The 23,071-nt window shown below is 45.1% G+C and overlaps 2 protein-coding genes across 2 annotated transcripts in view; both read right to left on the bottom strand.

Annotated features, from left to right (window-relative positions):
• Positions 1–3,439: 3,439 nt before the first annotated feature.
• SBDS (SBDS ribosome maturation factor) overlaps positions 3,440–23,071 on the bottom strand; it is a 103,978-nt gene continuing 84,346 nt past the window's right edge. The window contains exon 4 of the mRNA XM_086948646.1: positions 3,440–6,070. Coding sequence (XP_086804772.1) covers positions 5,942–6,070 — 129 coding nt within the window. The 3' untranslated portion in view covers positions 3,440–5,941. The remainder of the gene's footprint in view (positions 6,071–23,071) is intronic.
• Positions 19,689–21,384, bottom strand: LOC147668270 (uncharacterized). The gene is given in 2 exon segments (XM_086948650.1): positions 19,689–20,291; positions 20,293–21,384. Coding segments are annotated over 2 exon segments (1,695 nt in total).

The raw sequence follows: 23,071 nt of genomic DNA, 5'->3' as shown, positions 1-23,071 counted from the left end.
TCCGACAATGCGCCTCGCCCAACGCGGAGTACAATGACTCAGACACCGCTTCTGTTGCTCCTGAGTGCAGTGGTGGGCCTGTTCCTTCCGATAACTCGGACTCAAAGAAGGATTTGCCGAAACAAAACGACAGTGAAGACCAGGTCAGCTTGTATGCAGGGATCTCTGATGCATGTCGCTGGCTTGCCATGCTAATATATTCAGGGCACCCTCTCCAAAGAAAAAGGCAGAGACCACGAAGGGGAACAGCTTGGAGTCTCTTTAATTGTCGACATGGGCAATGGGCGTATGCATTTCGGTCGTGTGGCCTCGTCAGCGCCCAGTTTGTAACAGGTAGGTATGCTGCTAAAGGGTCCTGCTCCCAAGAAATAGTTCTGGTTGGCTCCTCCCATAAGCGGAGAACAATGTCACCTGCTTCCGTTTAACGATGGTAGATTAAACTACTGATCCCAGCATGCAGTGGTTTGCTGGGATGGACCATGAGAACTGCAGGCACCTTTAGTAGCTCTCTCCCAGTGCTCCTTAATGCCCTGCACAACATCGATACTCCTTGCGTCCCCTGACTGCATAACCGCCGCCATCAGGTCCATTCTCCACGGGGACAAGTCCGACAATGCGCCTCGCCCAACGCGGAGTACAATGACTCCGACACCGCTTCTGTTGCTCCTGAGTGCAGTGGTGGGCCTGGTCCTTCCGATAACTCGGACTCAAAGAAGGATTTGCCGAAACAAAACAACGCCAGTGAAGACCAGGTCAGCTTGTATGCAGGGATCTCTGATGCACGTCGCTGGCTTTCCGTGCTAATATATTCAGGGCAACCTCTCCAAAGAAAAAGGCAGAGACCACGAAGGGGAACAGCTTGGAGTCTCTTTAATTGTCGACATGGGCAATGGGCGTATGCTCTGATTATTTGAGGTGTTTTCTTTGTGATGTGTGAGAGAGTTGAGGTGCACCTCCAACGTGATTCTTATCTCATATTATTTGTGGCTTGTTTATTCATGGTATTACTTAACTGCTACACTTACCAAGTGTGTTGTTATTGCTTGCATATAAACGTCTCTCTCTCTCTCTCTCTCTCTCTCTCTCTCTATATATATATATATATATAGATATATATATATAGATATATATATATATCCTTGTGTATTTAAATGTTCTGCATTTGGCATCTGGGAAATCCTGTTAGAGAGCCTTGTGTAAAATAAAAACCAAGCCTTGTTCTAAAATAGAGAGTCCTTGCATTTTGTAAAAGAAAACCTTTTTCTAAAGGTGTTGTTTGTTTCGTGTTAAAGTCTTTTGCTTCGCCGAGTTTTGAGCCATCGTGTGGGACCTGTATTATTTAAGAGGCGAACAGGCCCCCCCCATAAAACATGTATGTTGGTGCATGCATGGGAGCACCCCTGTGTAGATGCACCCCCTGTTCCAGCACGGCATGGACTTCACAGTCCATGCCATAAAGAGACGTGGAGTGGCGATCCCGCTGCTGTGCAGCATCTTAATGCTGCCAATTGCTTACAATTGCTTTGTTCACATTTGAGCCTTTTTATTGCACCAACACAGGACCACCATGACGCCACCACAATTTCACTTGTAATCTGGCAGGTGGCGTCCCAGTGGGTGCGGGCTGTGGCATGGCAAACTGCTCCCACTCTGCCAACTCGTAATTGAGCCCCAAGTGATAACCTCTCCAAATCTTACAGCAACAAGATCAAAGCCATATACAACAATTTCAACCCTCAACCGAACCCCTGCAGCCTCACCTCCAGCTTATCCAAAAATTACCTTGTCTTAAACCCGACTACCTGGGAAACAATCACCATGGACAAAACAGCAAAAATCATAAGGACCACCTACCTACTCTAGCCTCCACCACATCTACAACTAAAGCACCTCTCCATTCAGCGAAGTACTCACCTGTATTCTGAACACCATCACCAGAGGGACGTTTGCGGAGACCTGGGAACACATAGCAGCCAATGCACTTCCAAACACAACTACACCACACTCCACCCAAATAGCGAAAAAAGGAGTGATTTTTCCTTACTACCCTACCCAGCAAACGTCATGGAGAAAGCCATCAACAAGCAACTTGCCCACTAACTCGATGTGAGCCAACTCCTAGACACCACGCAATCAGGCTTCAGGCCTGATCGCAACACCAGGACTGCCTTCATCGTCGCTACTGACATCAGGATGATCCACGACCAAGGAGAAATAGAGGCCCTCATCCTGCTTGACCTCTCAGTGGTCTTTGACACAGTCTCTCACTCCATGCTGATCAGAAGACTACATGGAATAGGCATACAAGGACACAGCCTCAATTGGATCTACTCCTTCCTCGCAGAAAGAATCCAAAAAGTCAGTATGCCATCCTAAACTTCGGAAGCCAAGAACCTCACCTGCGGAGTGCCCCAAGGATCATCTCTCAGTCAGAACCAAGTCAACATCTTCATGAGATCACATGGCATCAAGATACTGTCCTATGCTGACAACACCCAACTGATACTCCCCTGTCAGACAAGTTCCACTGCGGCAAAAAACAACTTCACCACCTGGATGAGATCCAACTGCCTCAAGCTCATCTCAGACAAAACCGAAGTGGTGATCTTCAAAAGGAAAACCTCGGCTGGGGACTTTACCTAGTAGCTGGCAAACCTCGGCTACACACCTACCCACACCAGAAACTTAGGACTCATCCTAAATGACAAGCTCGACATGAAAGCCCAAGAAAACAGAGTGACATCATCCTGTTTCCACATCCGAACAGTGCTGCAGAAAATTGTTACGTCGGTACCAGGAAATACAACAAAAACATTCACACAAGCTTTGATAACCAGCAGATTTGACTACAACAACGCACTTCACATAAGAATCAAACCGCTCCTGAACAGCCTCCAAACCATCCAAAACGCAACACAAAACTGATCCTCAACCTAATTTGTCGCACCCACATCTCCCCACACCTGAAGAAGCTTCACGGCCTCCCAATACAAAAACGCACTCAGTGTTGTTGCTGTCCATGTTATTCCTTGCCCCACTGCTGTCTGTGTTGTTGCTTGCCCCAACTTGTTGTCCATGTTGTTGCTTACCCTTTATTGCCCTCCTTCTGTTGGCAACGTTACTTCAACCCACCATAACAAACAACAAAAAACAATTGAGGTGGACACCAATGGCCACATTATAACTCCATATTTGCCTCACACCCTCCCTGTAGCAAGCCCTCCATCCAAGATGCAGACAGCGGCGACAAAAAAAGTAATATGACACAGCCAGCACTGCTTTGCAACATGGCTAAAAACACTGACAAAGTCAGTAGCTCGTTTAGGTTTTGCCAATGCATGGCTTGTTAATAAAGCCACACCAGACTATTTGATGCATGCAAGAATACTTAAAACGTGCCATACTTTTGAAATATTAGAACATTCAACAAGACGATATGTTTTTGTGATGAGTATTTTAATAAAAATAATTATATGAGTTCAGAACTGCTATATTACAATACAACTGGACAACGCCTTCAGTTCTGAAATTTTTAAATGCAATCCAGGCCATTCTCTATTAAATACTGTGCAGTGCAACATAGGAACTTACCTCAAGTTTGATTAGTGCTATTTAAGTTGCACAAAAAAAGGTAACAGAAACAACAAACATTCACTGAGCTTGAACAAAGTCTATTAACATATGAACGTTTGAGCAGATTTCAAAAACATTATTATGGAGTTGGGTTTTTTCATAAAATCTAGCATTTTCAGGTCACAAGTTTGTTGGGCAATCTAGGATGCGCATAATAAAATGGATATACACACCAGTCTGCTAAATTGGTATAAAGCCTCAATAGCTTTGACAAAACAACAAAAACACAAATACTGATATAATTGCTACTGAACATATATTAGCATAAGACAATGTTAATAAGTAGCTTTTAAAATGCATGAATTTCCTCAGTTATTGTTGCTTTTTATACAGCGTTTTGCTGTTTTCAGGTCTAAAAACAGGAAGTGGGGATGGGTTTTTGATAAGCACTATTGTTCATATTGTTTTTTGGTCAACTGCAGGACTAAAGATAGATACTTTTCTTCTGCTAGGGGTAGGATTTGATGAAAGGAGGTCCCGCTCAGAATTATGCAGAACTTGCAAGTGGAAAGAAAGATTGCTGACCTGCAGAGTTAAAACTGAATAAAACAAACAGTAAATGTTTTAGTGTTTGGTCATTCGTTGGACTTCCAGGTCTCCGCATTTAAATATTTAATATATCTCAATTTTTCCCTTTTTTGCTTTTTATTTTAATGTATTTGAGTTCTAGATCGATAAAGAAATATATTGTATTTTCTTTTATCAACCTTGCCTTTAGGGGTTTATTTATTAGGGAGCCTTTTCATTCCGTTTTTCACTCTGCAATAACACTGACTCTTTAGGTGAAATAGAGAAAATATTTTGCTGTCGTTTTTACAGGTGCAACTAGTAGTACCCATACCTTGTAGTGGATTTGTTTAATGTCGCAAGTGAGGATTGCACTGTTCTCTTAAAAAAATGCAGATTTGATCAACCTTTGACACATTATGTTATGACCTGTAATGCGATTCTTTATTTCCAATACAAAATATTTTTTTAAACATGAAGCTGCTGCTTTTGCTTTAATGGAATGCAGACGGATTCCACGGAGCAAGGTGTTTCCTAAGAAAGGCATGGATGTGTATCCCACAAACCCAGAGAGCAAGTAGGTGATTCAGTGCCGAGGTCTCGTGTGAGCTCCCAGTAGAATCAGCAGAGGTGGGCAGACTGTGGGCTTTGACAGGGCCGATACAATAAAAGAACCAGATCTGAAGACTGATGACTTACCTGCAGATTTGCAGAGAACGTGGGCATCTCCATTTGTAAGACGTTTTAACAAAAGTATCTTAAACTCATTTTTACTACCAGAAGATAATTCTTCACGACAGGAAGTACTCGGTGAGCCATCTCAATGTTGCTATAAGGATGCATATGCAATGGATTTGTTAAAAAAAATTGGAGGAAAAAAAGACAAAATCTATACGTCTGAAGATTGAACGAATGTCAATTACAGCACGATGGGCAATCAAACCACAGATTATTTTATAAGCAACTTTGGAAAGGAGAAAAGCATTCATCGCCTTTCACTGGTGAATTCTCAGAACCCGAGAAGCTTTTGTTTCCTCACAGGATGTACCCACATGGCCAGGCAAAAAAAAAAAAAAAAATTATACGTAGTGGAAACCCTTATGCTCTTTGCCAAAACCAGCAAATCACTGTTGTGTTAAAAACAAAGTCTGAGGTTTGAAGGGGGTAAGGGGTAAATTGTAACTACAAATACTGAAAGTAGAACAGCACTGAGGGAATCCAAATTCATGGTTTAATTCCGCCAATATGTAAATAATGTGGCCCAAAACATACATTTGCCAAGTGACACACTGTTGTATGACTAACTGGCAAACTCAGTTCTTCAATAAGACATCCAAGAAAAATGTGTTTTAAAAGCGTCAAAATCTTTTCTGTGCAAGTCTGCCATTACCTTAATTTCTTTTAATTAAAACCACTGCTATATTCTTAACAGGTTTATTTTTCAAGGATGAGGGAATCAGAGAAAGGCATGTGAGATTTTGAAAGTGGTAGAAGCCTGCACTAAATCTTAGGTTAATAGTTAAATAAGTAAACATAATATTATGTACAGGCACTTTACCATTTGGAGTCCACCACTATATTTACATTTTTACAGTTTGTGCAAACCATCACTCATCTTGAATATAAACATTCCACCTTTACAATCATTCCTTGATAAGGATTCAAACACACATCCTTTAGGGAACTGTATTTTTTTTAGGAAATCCACTATTTTGGTGATATGCAAGAACAGAATGCAGAAAAGTAGCAACACACACATTTGATGTTTTATAGCATAAAGAACTCAAAAATTTAGGTAGATTTATTCCAGTTTCTCATCGCCTTCTTCCACATCTTTCAAGTTTAGCACTTCTAAGGTGCCTTTTCCTTTGGTCTCGCATCGTATCAGCTCATCAATTTCTCTGAAGCAACCAGGATCCACCAGGCAGACCTATTGAGGGTTGGTCAAAAAAGCAGAGTCAGATTATATCAAGATTATTATAAAGATGCAGAATGACAATAAGGCACCTGGACACAGTTCACATTCTGAAGTCAAGTGTTATTTTGTTATTAAACATATCCTTACAGCGCAGAGATAGCCTGGAAAGTGAAAGTGAATACATTCTGTAACATTATATAACACTAACATTAGGGTCAGACAAGCATATCTTGAAAGAGTGCCTGAGGAAAGGATAAGATGTGGCCTAGTGGTTAAAGTTGCCACCCTTGGAACCTGGGGGCCCAGGTTCGAATTCCAGGCTTGATCAACATCATGTGATTCTGGGCAAATATCATAATCTACTTGCGTCTAAAAAGTGTGATTTCTATTTGTGTAATCTCTATTTAATATACACGATATTGTAGATTGCCTCCCACCCCCTATGTAAGGTATAGCACTTCGTTGCTTCCTAGCTTGGTTTGCGCTATACAACTACCAATACATACATACATACAAGAAGTTTGTAGGTGTCAGCGTAAATAGACCTGGTTAAATCCCAGGGACACATCCTAGTACTTCAGAGCAGCCAATACACGTTTGTTTCCCCAATACAATCTATGGAACCAGGCCACACTGAGTCTACGAACAAGTGAGATTTAAATAGTAATACCAAGATCACTTTGAACACTACTATTTTGAATAGCTTTACCAATAGCAATGAGGTATTAAAACGCCCACAATGGTTAACGCAGCGTGACAGGTGTTAACATTTACTGGTCCATGGAACGAGTTGGTACAGAAATCTACTTGTCTTGTAAAACATTCCTTAGTCCCATTTGGGATCTTGCAGGGATGCAATATACAGCAATGCACTCATGACTTAAGAGATCTGATACTACCATGCTTTGATTACACAAGAACTCATGCTATGCCAGGGCTTTAATTACAGCAAAAGTGACTATACCAGGCTCTAGAAGCGAAAGGTTACAATTCATGTCCGGTCTGAGGTACACAAAAAAAGAGATGGATGGAATGCTTGAATTAATCTCGGACACTATAAATGAATCTGAGCAGCATTCCAGTCCATCGTTCTGCAGTCCACCTTGCCACCTAAGACAGGAACCAACCATGTGGAAATCAGTCTTGAATCTGCTCCAACAAGGACTGTCCGTCCAAAATGCCAGGTGAGGCTCCCTCTGAACAGAAACACAAGCAACTCAAAACCAGCTTCGGCATATTTTGGCCTCTTAAGCACACATCGTGCAATTATTATTGCCCTTATTTGACGCCACATCCCATCACGGTCCAGAGCAAAGTCTGATTTAACAAGAAATTTTACATTTTATATAGTGTTGTTGTCTTGTTCTCACTTTAGGTACTTTGGTCTTATTCATGGTCCTAAAGATGTACAATCATGGTGGGGGGAGCTTGAACCTCAGTGGGAATTCAGTGAAGGTTTCTTTAGTTTATAGTAATCCTAATTCAATTTACCATGAACACAGAGTATGGCCATCAAACATGGAAGCTTACGCAGCCAAATAGCACCGCTAGTGAAACTAGCTGAACTAGTTTTATTCTGCGTACAATCTGATGCCAGGCTCATTGCAGGAGTCTCACTAGCTCAAAAGAGTAGGAAGCAAGTGACCCCATGTTCCAAATTTGGTAGTGCTGAGCAAATTGGGACTGACCTCTGCACTCCTGTGGACATAAAACATTTGCTCAATTCAAGAACCACGACGGAGGCATTCATGGGCAGAGGGGAGATAAAGGTAGGTAGATGGCAGAGTCCTGGTCAACCATTTGTTTTATCAACAATAGGGTAAAGCACTACATTGCAATTGTTGTCCCATATGATGACAGCATGAGGATGAGCAAAGAACGTTGGTAAGAATTTGGAGCCGAAGGATTGGGGCCCTGTGAGTTCACCAAGATAATAAGAGCTCTAGAGAGTATGTCATCTACTGATAGCAGGCATCCTTTTGGATCTTCCATCTCCTTATATACATCGGAAAGTTACTGATTTGAGTATTATTTTGAAAATAACTCTAGAAAATGTGGAATAACAAAATATGTAACAATACCAACCCCTAGCTGTGGCAATAGAAAGATCTCCAAGTAAGCTTTTTTTTCTCTAATGGCACTAATACATGTGCACCCTTCTAACCTTACTGGTGTTCATGAAACAAAACAAAACAGTTGTGTACGCAGCGGAGCTAGCGCTGACAACACACGCACTCTCCCCCTCGCGCCCTCCCACCACGAGCGGAGGCCACGCCCCTTTCAGGCCACGCCCCCCCAACACTCGCGCATAAAAGGCGCCGAGTCTGGGCAGCAAGCAGAACCGTAAGCAGACTGCTGAGGCGGAAGCCGGGAGTAAGGCAGACCGTTTATTTTAAAAATTGTATGTCACTGATTACTTGTTTTTAAAGCACAGACCACTTGTGTCTTTACTGCACTTACCTGACAAAACAGTTGTGTACGCAGCGGAGCTAGCGCTGACGACACACGCACTCTCCCCCTCGCGCCCTCCCACCACGAGCGGAGGCCACGCCCCTTTCAGGCCACGCCCCTCAACACTCGCGCATAAAAGGCGCCGAGTCTGGGCAGCAAGCAGAACCGTAAGCAGACTCCTGAGGCGGAAGCCGGGAGTAAGGCAGACCGTTTATTTTAAAAATTGTATGTCACTGATTACTTGTTTTTAAAGCACAGACCACTTGTGTCTTTACTGCACTTACCTGACAAAACAGTTGTGTACGCAGCGGAGCCAGCGCTGACGACACACGCACTCTCTCCCTCGCGCCCTCCCACCACGAGCGGAGGCCACGCCCCTTTCAGGCCACGCCTCCCAATCCACAATTCCAAAGCAACATAAATTATGTGCAATCCTCGGTCGCGCAGCGGGCGCGACGTTTGCGCGCCGAAGGCGCGCCTAAGGCAAGCCCGTCTGCGCCCGTCCGCGACCGACCGGGACCAGGGGCCATACCCCCTGCAGGTTCGAATCCATTCATTCACAAACCAATCTGTTATACACGAAGCAAACTACTTGCCCTTAACAAAGCCACCACGGAAGTGAGATCTCATCAATGTATTCAAACCGGCGCCGGCCTATCCTATGGACCCATCTCCTGTCTCTCTTGCCGATGGTCAAGCATGGGCCAACTTCCAACTGACCACCACATAATCCCCACCAATAATCAGCTGGAACTGAAATGCCTATACCTTAACGCCAGATCTCTATCTAAACATGCACTGGACATCTGGGACACGCTGGCATCCAGGACCCCTGACCTGGTTTTTATTACTGAAACCTGGCTATCTGACACCAGCGCACCAGATCTTGCCAACGCCCTTCCCCCTGAATACAAAATAATTACACAAAATAGACAAAGCAAAAAAAAAGGAGGTGGAGTCGCTGTAATTTTCAGAGACCACCTAACATGTCTTACGGAAACGACAACTGCCGACCCCGAACATGAAATACTTCCATTCCGAATCCTGCTCGAGGGCCATATTATACTAGCCGGCGCAGTTGTCTATAATCCCCCAGGGCAGCAAGCTAACATCAGTGCTAAGTTACTGAATCAATTGTTACCATTTTTCTTAAAACACAAAAATTACATGGTCATCGGTGATTTCAACGTCCACTATGAAAAAATAACTGCCCCCGGATCCTCCCAACTGAAATATGACATGGAAAACTTACAACTCAAACAGTGGGTTGAGGGCCCCACGCACTTAGCAGGGCATACTCTAGATCTCCTTTTCACCAACATCGAGTCAACTACCATAAAGGAAATCCTCCCCCTGCCCTGGTCGGTCCACTCCATGTTATCTTTCTCATTTAAGCTCCCTGGTAAACGCCTGAAGCAGAGACTCACCCCCTTTACCACCAACAGAACCTGGAGACTAATTAATGACTCCAACTTTCAAGACCACTTCCTCGAGGCAGACGTTGCTTTGCAGGATGACTCTCCCATCTGCAGTAATGTCACTCTTCTAGACACTGGAATTCGACAAACGCTGGATAAAATAGCCCCTATGCGGGAATCAAAGAAAAAACAACTACTAGGGAAAAATGGTACACCCCCCTCCTCAAGGGACTTAAAAAGGAATGCCAAAAGGACGAACACCGATGGAGACAAACAAAAGACCCAGAAACCAGAGCAATCTATGTCACTAAACGAAAACAGTACATATCAGCAATCCGAGACGCGAAAAAAGCATACTTCACCCAGCGAATTCATGACAGCAACAATTCCGCAAAAGAATTGTTCAAAATAGTGAAGGAACTCAACAATCCGTCCAGCACATCACAAACCCTCACCCCCTCAACCGAGGCCTGTGAGCGCATCAGCACCTTTTTTGCGGAAAAAATTGACATTTACTCCACTTTCGCCCTCCCCAATACCCCCACCTTACCAGACAACCTCGACAAGCATCCCCCAACAACGGATAAATGCAATGCCCAACCAGACGCCGGCAACTCTCCGCGTCTAACTAGTTTTCAACCATCTACCGACGAGGAAGTACTATCAGCATTGAAGACAATCAAATCTGGCTCTCCCGCGGATCCGTGCCCCCATTTTGTGTTCCCCAAAATTGCACCAACGCTCTGCCCTTTTATTACCAAACTTTTTAATCAATCACTCACCACCGCGTCCTTTCCGGAAGCCTGGAAACACGCATCCGTAACCCCCCTCCTGAAAAAAGCCGGATCCGATATCTCCAATCCGGAGAATTACAGGCCAATTTCCCAACTCCCCTTTTTTTTGCAAAGCTTTGGATAAATTGGTTAACACACAACTGTCCCGATACTTGGAAGACAATTCACTCCTGGACCTCTCCCAGACCGGCTTTAGAGCCAACAATAGCACCGAGGCAACGTTGCTGGCAGTGTCGGACAGTGTCAGATGCATCACAGATCAAGGGGGATCTGTGGTTCTGATACTGCTTGACCTGTCAGCGGCGTTTGACACGGTAGCACACGAGTGCCTGCTAAACACCCTACGGAGCAAATGAGTGCAATCCACAGCCCTGAGCTGGATTAAATCATTCCTCAGCAAGCGCACCCAAGCAGTGCACATGGGCCAATACCACTCAAAACCCTACCCCACCAGCTGTGGAGTCCCACAGGGGGCCTCACTGAGCCCCACTCTCTTTAATGTCTATGTTTCATCTCTGGCTGACATTGGAAGAAAGTGGGGCATCGGCATATGTTCTTATGCCGACGACACACAGCTGATGGGGACAATGGGTGAAGAGGTGGAGACAACAAAGAAAAAACTTCATAGCTGTCTCTCCGAAATGGCGGATTGGATGCGAAACCACTGCTTAAAATTAAACACCGGAAAATCGGAGATCCTACTATTCGGAGGAGCCAAACTCACATGGAATGCCACATGGTGGCCACCATCATTGGGGTCAGCCCCCCCCCCCCAAAACAGCATGCCAGAAATCTGGGTATCGTTATGGATGATGCATTATCCACGAAGGACCACATCCGTTCACTTTGGGGCAAAGGTTTCGCAATTCTTAAACTCCTGGCAAAAATCTTTCCCTGGATACCTCTGGACTGCCGACGCACAGTCACCCAGGCCCTACTGGTCAGCCGCCTGGATTACGGCAATGCCCTGTTCGAAGGGATGAACGAACAACTGTTCTCCCGACTACAGGTCTTACAAAACCAGGCAGCCAAACTAGTTTGTAACAAAGGCAAGCGAGACTCAGCATCCGCATGCCTCAGGAAACTCCACTGGTTACCAATGCGCCAGAGGGCTACCTTCAAAATACTCTGCCACGCGCACAGAGCTCTTAATAAAACTGGCCCCACTATCCTCCAAGGGAAAATCGAATTCTACACCCCCAACAGGAATTTAAGATCGAACCAATTGGCTCTGGCTAAACCCAAGCGCATTTACAAAGCAAGGACCGGCGGACGCGCCTTCTCATATCTGGCCGCAAAAAGGTGGAACGAGTTACCTATAGAACTCAGACACACCACAAACTACCTTCAATTCAGGAAACAATTAAAAACTCACCTGTTCCCTAAAAAATAACTCTCAGCACAGTCCTCAGCAGTCTCTTCTGTTTACAGCGCCGTGATATCCCTGGGATGAGTGTCGCGCTTTATAAATACCAGAAATAAATAAATAAAGCAAGGGACATGCCAAAATTAAAATAAAGACAGCGAGCACCGCTTCTACTCCCACGAGTACCATCCACGATCCCTGGTCATAGAAATCCCAGAACCGTACATGAAGTTTCTCTTTCACTTTCCTCCAATCTACTCACAATAATTTATTTACAAAGTGCGTGGTCACTACTAGTAGAATCATGGCGCCAGGGACAACATACATGTAATCCAACCCGGGTGCTCATAAAACGAGACCAATCATGCACTGCCACTAGGACCCATACACACACAAAACATATTGAAATGTCACAAACCCCAGCGAACCTTGCTCCCAACAACTTACTGGGATATTAAAAAACAGGTTAAATGTAGCACAGAAAATGTCAAAATGTAACCAGTAGTTTATTTCCAATACGCATACAAAGGAGAGAGGCAGCTGAACCCGACAGCTGAAAAAGGTTTGATAAAATTATGTTTCAAAAATAGCAATGTCTCTTATCAACCTAGTAAAATATGGCTATCTAATTTTTTGGACAACTTCCTGATGTTCTCATCAGCCTAAATACAGAGGAGTTGATGAAATAAGTATTTTAAGGCAAATGTTCAAACTAGTAATATACAGTTACTGAAGCAGAGTAGACGTTCCCCCAAGTAGGCATTAAGCATATTAAGGATCATTAAAAACATAGATCTTTTCATATAAGACAACCAGCAGCTTGGCAGAGAATATGTTGGCACTCTTTATCCATGTGTATCTATTTGCTTCCTCAAATGATGTTGATAATGTTTAACTGAATATTCCACAAAAACATAAAACTTGTATGTCACTTGATGAGAGGCATCTGAGCTAGGTGGAGGAGTGCAGAGCTCCTCAGCCTCTATCTCACTGCACCGGCTTGACATTGTATCACCACTACCAAACTGCAAACCCCCCAGCTCCTGGTGCATGAACCGCCTGTGCTGCTTGAGTGATGAACTGGCTGCAAACCGTAGAATCGAGTGGCTCTCCTTCGCACAGACTCGAAAGATGGCATGGTCGTGGGGGTGGCGGGTTTCTCTCCCCTACAAGTGATGCTCTCACTATAACACTGCTCCTACATCTCCGACATGGGCACCACCCACCAGCTCTTTTGATTGTGGCACATCTTCCCGGCTGATCTATCCACCTCTGGTACAATCTAGCACTGCGGCTCTTAACCTTTTGACTAGAGTGGACCCCTGACTAAATCACTAATGGAGCGTAAGCAATTTTTATGATAAAAAAAAACAAGTATACATCAAACAAATACACAAATTATAAACTATTTTATATAATTCACAAGCAAAACATATGTAAAAATCGAAATTTTAATGGGAAGGTTGGAGCTTTTCAGATTTTAGTTGTACTTCTGAAAAATGACATGACATGACAGGCTAGGCTCGAGCATATCACTGTTTTTGCTCCTAATACATGCTCTCTTTTTGTTGCGAATATCAATGCTTCATCTGAGGCCACCATTTGTCCATACTAGGTTCTGTTTACTTGTGCTGTTCTCATGAAATATGCTAATAATACCAAATTCATTTCTAGCCTCCATTTTCAAATTCCTACATATTTATAGAGCATTCAAAAAGGAATATGGACTATTTTGCTTATTTAGGTATATATACTTAATTAATCTGCTAATATTATTTAATTTTCTGAACAGTTGCTGGCTGCCCTGGTAGCTGATCTTGGGGCATATTGCTGGCCATCTATATTTAAGGATTGCAGCAGACTCCAATGCATTATAGGGATGGCTCCTTCCCGAAGGTAATTGCGGCCTCATGTAGGTGATCGCCCGATTGTTCAGGGCACTCAAGTTAGTAGGGTTGGATCTTTATGGTATCTGCCTGGTATGGAGCAGCTAGACTATCCGCACCTTTTGAAAATATATCACCCAAATGTACACTCTTTGCCTTCAAACAGATAAGGTTAGAGGTAAGTGTGATGGTGCTGCATTGATTGTTAATAAGCCTATGTGTTATTGTGATCCCACGCGGATGTGTCCTAAACTAATGTGTCACTCGTGTGATGAATGATGCCAGCTCCTTCTCCCATAGATTAATCTGCTGTAGTGCACTGTTCTTTTCAGATCTGTTTTGACTGTGTGGTTTGGGTATTTTAATGGTCTAGTGGCAGTGGTAAGGGCTGTTCTCATTTGTAAAACTCTGTAGCTATCTGGGCAATTCTAAATTCCGTAATCTACATCTTTGGTTTGGGCCGCTTGTGAGGGTGACAGTTTCCTCCCGAACTTACATGCGACTATAACCTTACAGGAGACTGTGCCATGTATAGTCTCTGGATACTTCCAAACCATAGAATGACCTCAGGGGGTCTCTAACCAGGTTGGATTATGTTGCTTTCTGCTAATCTTCTGGCTGTGACTTGGTCACCCTCAGGCCGAGATTACTGCTCTGCACTCCGGGGAGCGGAGGTAGCAAGTGGAGGTCACTCTCCAACAAATTCTCAATGAAATCTGGGCAAATCACTCCTCCAAGTGCAACAAAATCAGGCTGGATAAGTTACAGGCAAGGATGAGAAAAATAAACGACTCTAGTTAGGTGGAGGTCAGGATGAGCAGTACTAAAAATGATGCATTCATATTTGACCAACAGGTTACAGAAAGAACTTCACGTGCTGCGGAAAGGACTGATGACCACAAAGGGAGTCCTAGTTGTAACATGCACAATGTGGGGTTTGGAGAAGAAATTGGTAGATTGGAAGATTTCATCATGTGTTTCAAAAAACTAGCCTCTCAATGAAACATTTCGTTGGAAGAGCGGAGCCATTTCTGAGGTATAGACACCAACACAGCTCCATAACAGAACAGCTAGGCTGTTGAATTACTGTGATTAAGATGAAATACTAAGATCTCGCTGGTAAAATTGGGAAGCTTCAGCATAAAAAGCCCACCCTTGTGTTTCGCTCCTCGATTGCAGCCCTGAACAACAAACTAGACCACCAATCTCCAAAAAGAAGGTCATGTCACATCCTTCATGTCACTATGGAATGGCCAATCATACAAAGCTCCTGCCTGTACACCCGAGGCCCTGCAGTGCAAACAATCTGTGGTTCTGTAACTTTACTGGCATCCAGTAATCTGTTCCTCAATGTTTGTCTTTTAGCAGTTACATGTCGAGTTCCTGCGTTCTCGGTGAAGGAGCAAATTCCTGTTGGACAGTCCTCTCAGCTGAAATAAAATGCACACTGCTACATTATAAGACAAACTGAGGTGCCTTTTCGCTTTGCTTTCCATTTTCTTTGGCTACCACTCCATCCCTGCTTATTTAAATAATGGACTTCCCTGCCTCTTCATACGGACTATTGAATGCATATATTTATCTATCTGACTAATGTGTCCCTTGACTGTTTCAAGCAGCGTTTGAAATGCTGGGATTCTCAGTAGGTTTTTATCATGTTTTGTATCAAGATAAAAGTGTCATTAAAATGCAGTGCGATGGGGGAGCGTGGCTTGGAGCCCGATGGTCATGGCGGCAGGCGACTGAGGCTCCGTGGCTTGCCTCGAAGACATACCTCTTCCCGCACTCCATACCTTGTGCGGAGGACTTTAAAAGACGTCAGAGGTACAGACAATTTTAAGCCATATGGCGGCCGTCTGGATGCGAGTTAACCATCCTTTTTAAGCACAGTGAGTTTACAGCGGTTCCGCTAGCATCACGGCCGCCATTTTGTGCTTTTGGCGCGAAGACTCGCTTTACCTCAATTTTCTCGCTTCCCAGCGTCCTGATGCTGGAATGCCTCCCTTTACCTCAGCAAACTCACTTCTTATGTAAGAACTTTCTTTAACAGCACGAATGCGACTTCATATCACCAGAATTGCGCACCAGGCTCTCTTTTTCAGCGCTAGCTCGGAGACTTCTTCACAGCCTTTTTAGGAGAACTATTCTTTCCTCAAGAGTTTTTTCTTCGATATACAGGTGCTGTATCTTTTTGGACATGCTGCTTCAATGACAGGTCTACTGCTCATTTATATCTCCACACTTTGCCAATTAAACTTGCATTAGCTGTTGTTGTGGGGAGCTGCATAATGCCTGTTTTTGCATTTCATCCTGTATTGATACCCTTTTGACGCCTTTCATTGCCTGCTGCGCTCAGCCTTTTTCTGATGGTGTTTTGCTCTTTTGTGGTTCGCTATCTCAAGTCACTTGATTTATCTCATATCTCTCTTCGCTTCATCTATATTGCGTCTCCTCTCATAAGTTTTTTCTTTCCTGCAAGATTCACATTGCAACATACCCTGTTCTTATTGAGAAGGAGTCTGCTATTTGAAGTTTTATGGGAAGATTGAAGTCATAATTTTCTTAGGCCACTACACCGAAGCGCATTTTGGTATGGAAATGTTCTCCCAATAACGGGCTATCAAAGAGTCTTCAATTGTTTCCCCAATAGAGGCGTATGGGAGTTGTAGTACGGTTGTGTCTTGGGGTTAGTAGGCCAACAACTCCGTGTCTTGTGGCAGCCTCTTCCTTCAGTGGTTGCTCCGTGGTTTGGTGAGTTGGACCCCAGGGAAAGTAGAAAACAGAAAAGAGAAGTTAGGAAGGGGGTTCTTTCCTTTGTAGGTCGCGGGTGTACCGGGGAAAGTGCAGGGAAGCCACCACTACCGTCACCAGTGTAGCGCTCGTGCCGTTGAGAGCGCACCTCTAGGTTTGCACCCCCCTTCCGCTCTTCCACTCCACCCGGTCACCTCCCCACACTAGCCCAAGGCGTCCCCGTACCTTCCGGAGCCACGACCCTTCTCCTGGGCCGTGGCGGGCATCAGCGCGTTGCCAGCTAGGGTCTGGCTGCCCTTCTTGTCGGTCGTCCGTTCCTCCCAGTAGCAAGACGTCTTCGCCAGCAACCGGGTCTGTGTCCTCCGCCAACGACGAGTCCTTGTTCCAGGGAATGACTTCGAAGGTCGTCACCAGCGTCTCCTCATCCCAGGCGGATCCTGCCGAACGCCGAACTTCCTCTGTGTCTACCGTTTTCAACGCGTCTGCACCATGTGATCCCGTCACATGACCGGCGCAAGCAGCGGACTTAAAGGGGCCGTACTCCCCGGGGATGTTCTGTGAATACAGAAGGGGAGAACAGTGAGGGGAAAAGTGCCCCGAATGTGTCTCCAGAGAGTCCGTGTCCTCACACACCCCTACCCCAGTTTGTTCACGCTCGGGGAACAAAGGAAGGCGTGAAAGAAAGTCAGCATTTCCATTGTCGGTTCCCATCGATGGACCACCTCGAAGGAAAAAGGCTGGAGGGAAAGGTACCATTGCAATATTCGTGGATTGTTTTCCTTGTTACGACTCATCCATTGTAGGGGATCGTGATCCGTATATAGAAGGAAATGGGCCCCCTCCAAATAGTATCTTAGTTTCTCTATCGCCCACTTAATAGCAAGGCACTCCTTCTCTATTATCGGATACTTCTGCTCACGGGGAAATAACTTCCTGCTAAAGAAAAGGATTGGGTGTTCTACCCCTTCGGGAGACAATTGGGACAACACAGCCCCTAACTCGTGTTCGGATGCATCTGTGTGTAACAAGAAAGGTTTCGAGAAATCAGGAGATCTCAAAACTGGGGCACTGGTTATAGCGGTTTTTAGGTTCACAAAGGCTGTTTTGGCGCTCACACAGGGGTGTTGGATGTCTTTCGTCTTAAGGTTTTTCTGCAGTAGGTCGGTCAGAAGAGCCGCCAGTTCAGAATACTGTGGGATGGAACTTCTGTAATACCCAAGGAGCCCCAGGAAGGCCCTTAACCTCTTTCTTGCTTGATGGAAAAGGGGCCTCCAGTATAGCTTTTACTTTTTCAGATTGCGGTTCGATAACACCGTTTCCCAGAAGGAACCCAAGGTATTTCACTTTCCTAAACCCTGCTCTGTATTTTTTTGCATTGATATGCAAACCTGCCTCTCGAAGGGATTTAAGAACCTGGGTACAATGCTGTAAATGGGATTCCCAATTGGGGCTGAATATAACGATGTCATCAAGGTTTGCGGAGGAGTACTCCTGATGTTCTCTCAATACCTTGTTCATGAGGCGTTGGAATGTGGCAGGGGCCCCATGTAACCCAAAGGGTAAGACTGTAAATTCGTACAAGCCGCTTTGTGTAACAAAGGTAGCCTTTTCCTGGTCTTCTGGTTTGAGAGGTACCTGCCAATAGCCTTTTGTGAGGTCAAGAGTCGTAATGTATTGAGCCTCCCCCAGTTTTTCTATCAGCTCATCGAACCTAGGTATTGGATAAGAGTCGCACTTTGATATGGAGTTTACAGCCTGGAAATCAATGCAAAAGCGGACTGAAACATCCGGTTTTGGCACGAGCACTATGGGAGAGGACCTATCGCTTTTAGACGGTTTTATGACGCCTAGGTCTAGCATGTTTTTAACCTCCTCTTCTATGTCTTGTCTTCTGGCAGCTGGTATGCGGTAGGGCTTTTGTTTTACTATTTTTCCTACTTGTGTTTCTATAGCATGTTCAGCTAACTGTGTCTTTCCTGGTATGTTGGAGAAAAGATGGGAAAAGGGACTCAAAGTATCCTGAAGGAGCTTGTCTTGGTCCTTAGATAAATCAGGATTGACTACCAACTCCTTCAGAGTAGTTTCGTTCTGGGATGGTTTGTCTATGCTGTGTACATTTTGAGGGGGGGGGCTAGCCACTTTTTGAGTAGAATTTTATGGTACAGTTGGGTCTGTTGGGGTTTGATCTGTATCTTGTAAGATGTTAAACCTACTTTCTCTGTGACTTTATATGGGCCTTGCCACCCTGACCGTGGTTTCCCTAGGTTCGAAGGTAAAAGGACCAGCACCCAATCCTCTACATTGAGCTGGCGCCACTTCTTTACCTTGTTATATACCGTTTATTGTTGTCTTTGAGCTTTCTCTAGAGTAGAATCAGCAAACTCCCTTAGTTTGTGGAGTCGTGAGTGGAGGTTCTGTGTATACTCAAGAACATTTTTAGTATCCTCTTCCTTCTCTTGTTTCCATACCTCCTTAGTAATCTCCAAAAGGCTCTGAGGTTCCCTCTCATACAGGAGTTGGAACGGGGAGCACCCTAGACTGGCTTGAACCTGGCCCTGGATTACATACAAGAATAGAGGAAGCAGCAGGTCCCATTCTTCACCCTCGACAGTTAGAAGCTTCTTTAATATCAATTTCAGAGTGGCGTTGTAACGCTCACAGAGTCCATCCATCTGGGGATGCTATACAGACGTTTTAATGTGGGAAATGTCCAAAGACTTACAGATTTGTCCCATTAGCTTAGAGACAAAGGGGGTACCCTGATCGGTAAGTATTTCCCGAGGGAAACCGACCCGTGAGAAGAGCTCCAGGCGTTTCTCAGAAATGTTGCAGGTTGTGGGAGTGCGTAGAGGGAAGGCTTCGGGGTATCTCGTGGCATAGTCAACCACGACCAAAGCGTAGACATGGCCCTTCTTGGTACGTGGTAACGGACCAATGAGATCCATACTGATCCTTTCGAACGGGTTACCCACAATCGGCAATGCTTGTAATGGGACTGCTGGTGGCCTGTACGGGTTCTTTTTTTGGCAAATATTGCATTCTTGGCAGAACCGAGTGACTTGTGAAAATATGCCAGGCCAATAAAAATGTCGCAACAACATTTGCATCGTCTTTTGGGCCCCTCTGTGCCCCGCAAGCAGATGCGAATGGGCAAAAAAAAAGAACCTGTTCCCAAAAAGCTTGAGGCACCAACAACTGGGGATCATCCCCCTGTTTCCCTATGCGATATAACAAGTCGTTTTTTGTTAGGAAAGAAGGGTAACTATTGGGTGTTTGTTGAACTTGATCCCATGCTGATTGTAAGGTTGGGTCATTTTTCTGAGCATACTTGAAGCTTCGATCAATGACCCATGGAGCTTGGGTTAGTAGAGTAGGCAGTGCTCCGGACTTGGAAGAGATGTTCTGCAACTTGTTTCTTAGCATCTTAAGGAATGAGGGATTGTCTTGCCCTATTATCATTTGTTCGGGCAGACTAGGAACAACCCTGAGCCTGATATCTATAGTCTGACCTTTGGGAAGAGTGACTGGGACTTGGATGACCGGATAAACCTACACATCCCCGAGGACAAATCCTAATTGGTACAGAGTCTTTCACCTTATCAGGGAGAGGTAACACAATGGACTGAAGAATGACTGACTGTTTGCATCCTGAGTCTAGCAACGCCCTCACTTGTACACCCTTTACTTGGACACTTACGTGGAAGCTGGGTCCTAGTTCCGTGGAATATAGAATGGAACGGGGAATACATCCAATGTCCACTGGCTCTCCGGGTGGTTTCTTCCTGGGACAGTTACGTGCTATATGACCCCACTCACCACATTCAAAGCACTGTGGGTTACGTAGGGGAGGTGGTTCTAAACGGGGTGTTCTTGGCTTTACTATGTCTAGCGGAGCCTTTAGTGGTTTCTTTTCAGGTTTTACTGGACATCCCATTGGTTTTGTGAGTTTGTCAGAGTCCCATGGTAAGGCCCTAGGTTGCGCCCTATAAAACGTAGTGGCCATTTCTATAGCCTGTTCAGGACTTAGGTGTTTGTGTTGCTTTAGCCATCTTTGAATAGGGAATGGTAGGGCCTCTAAGAACTGCTCTGGATAAATCATATCCATGATTTCGTCCTTTGTTTGTGAACGGGGTTTTAGCCATTTATCCGCTGCTGCTTTTAATTTGAAATACAACGTTTTGGGGTGATATGATGCGGTGCCGCGTTCTTTCCTAAACCGTACCCTATATGCCTCTGCATCCATGCCCATATGATCCAATATCAAGTCCTTTATGTCTGCATACGGAGTATTGCCATTAGGATCAGCCACCTGGTAGGCAGCTTGTGCTTCTCCAGTAAGAAGGGGTGCTAGGAAGAAAGGCCATTTAGCTTCAGGCCAACCAGATGCCCTTGCCGCCCTTTCGAAGTTAAGAAGAAAGGTATCTGGGTCTTCTCCTGTTATATACTTCTGGAGAGATTCGCTTGGCCCTGTTCTTGCCCTTATTTGGAGTTGTGTTATTAACTCCCGCCTGTCGTCTGCTACTTTCTGCATTTGGTCTGCATGGTTAGCCAGACTGTCTCTCATGAGTTCCCGGTCTGCTTGGGCAGAGGTCATCTGTTTTTCTACTGCCCATTCCAGCTTTTCTTGCCCACGGATTAGTTGCAGAATTAGGTTTTCCATCGTGAGGCGAACCAGATCCCACTTCTGACACCACGTGTAACGAGGGCGAGAAGCAGACCAGGACAAAATGGGTTGTTGTTCACTAAGGTGGGTTTATTAGGGCAAACAAACTTAGAGGATATGGAAATGTTCTCCCAATGGGCTATCAAAGAGTCTTCAATTGTTTCCCCAATAGAGGATTATGGGAGTTGTAGTCCGGTTGTGTCTTGGGGTTAGTAGGCCAACACCTCCGTGTCTTGTGGCAGCCTCTTCCTTCAGTGGTTGCTCCGTGGTTTGGCGAGTTGGACCCCAGGGAAAGAAGAAAACAGAAAAGAGCAGTTAGGAAGGGGGTTCCTTCCTTTCTAGGTCGCGGGTGTAACGGGGAAAGAGCAGGGAAGCCACCACTACCGTCACCAGTGTAGCACTCGTGCCGTGGAGAACGCGCCTCTAGGTTTGCTCCCCCCTTCCGCTCTTACGCTCTACCCGGTCACCTCCCCACACTAGCCCAAGGCGTCCCCGTACCTTGTGGAGCCACGACCCTTCTCCTGGGCCGTGGCAGGCGTCAGCGAGTTGCCAGCTAGGGTCTGGCTGCCCTTCTTGTCGGTTGTCCGTTCCTCCCAGTAGCAAGACGTCTTCGCCAGCAACCGGGTCTGTGTCCTCCGCCAACTACGTGTCCTTGTTCCAGGGAAAGACTTCGAAGGTCGTCACCAGCGTCTCCTCATCCCAGGCGGGTCCTGCCGAACACCGAACTTCCTCCGCGTCTCCCGTTTTCAACGCGTCTGCACCATGTGATCCCGTCACATGACGGGCGCAAGCAGTGTACTTAAAGGGGCCGTACTCCCCGGGGACGTTCTGTGAATACAGAAGGGGAGAACAGTGAGGGGAAAAGTGCCCCGAATGTGTCTCCAGCGAGTCTGTGTCCTCACAACACTTCATTGCACAGTTCTGACGCAATGATGGAATCCTCCCAGTCAGTCTGTATTTTTTAGAATACACAGACTTATTGAAGGTCTTGGCGGCAGTTAAGACCTCTCCAAAGATCACTTGGTCGGGCTCTTCTTTATTTTTTGCTCAGGATTATGCTAAAGCTACTGCGGCCCGTCGTAAAGCCTTTCTAAATAGGAGAGCCGATCTTCGCCTGCTGGGTGCCAGATATGGTATTGTCATATGGTTACTACGTTTCTATATATTGTGTTAAGTTAGCATGTGCTTATTAAATGTTTAAACGCCATATTTTCTTCCTGCTTCAGTTTGCACACAACACCTAATTGTTATTGTAGCTTTCAACCTAGACGAAAGATGTGATTTATTTGAGAATAATATGTTATTGCCCTGGTATCAGTCGTGCTTGGTACCATTGGTACAACTGTCTGCACACCCAGAACTGCACACTCTAAGAATAACCTAACACATGGTTGCTGAAGGCCTGATCCTCGCACCACGTTAGACATAACACAAATAATGTTGCTGCCAACATTGGGCTCTACGTGGGTTTAAGATAGAGTTACAGGGAATGAAACAACACACTTGATGCTTGGCATGCAGAGAGCTGGTAGCGGTTGATGTGATCTCCTCCTACTGAGAATTAGAGGTATGGGGCCGCCCTGCTAAGAACCCAAACGAGACCTTCTTAGATATAAAATAATATGCTAATTAGGGTGCGCGAAATATAGGTGATACAGAATTCTATAGATTTTTGCATCATAAC

The sequence above is a fragment of the Lissotriton vulgaris genome, unplaced genomic scaffold (assembly GCF_964263255.1).
Source record: "Lissotriton vulgaris unplaced genomic scaffold, aLisVul1.2 SCAFFOLD_3321, whole genome shotgun sequence".
In the NCBI taxonomy this organism is placed as follows: Eukaryota; Metazoa; Chordata; class Amphibia; order Caudata; family Salamandridae; genus Lissotriton; species Lissotriton vulgaris.
The sequence above is the reverse complement of the archived record's forward strand: the minus strand, read 5'-3'. Positions and strand labels throughout refer to the sequence as shown.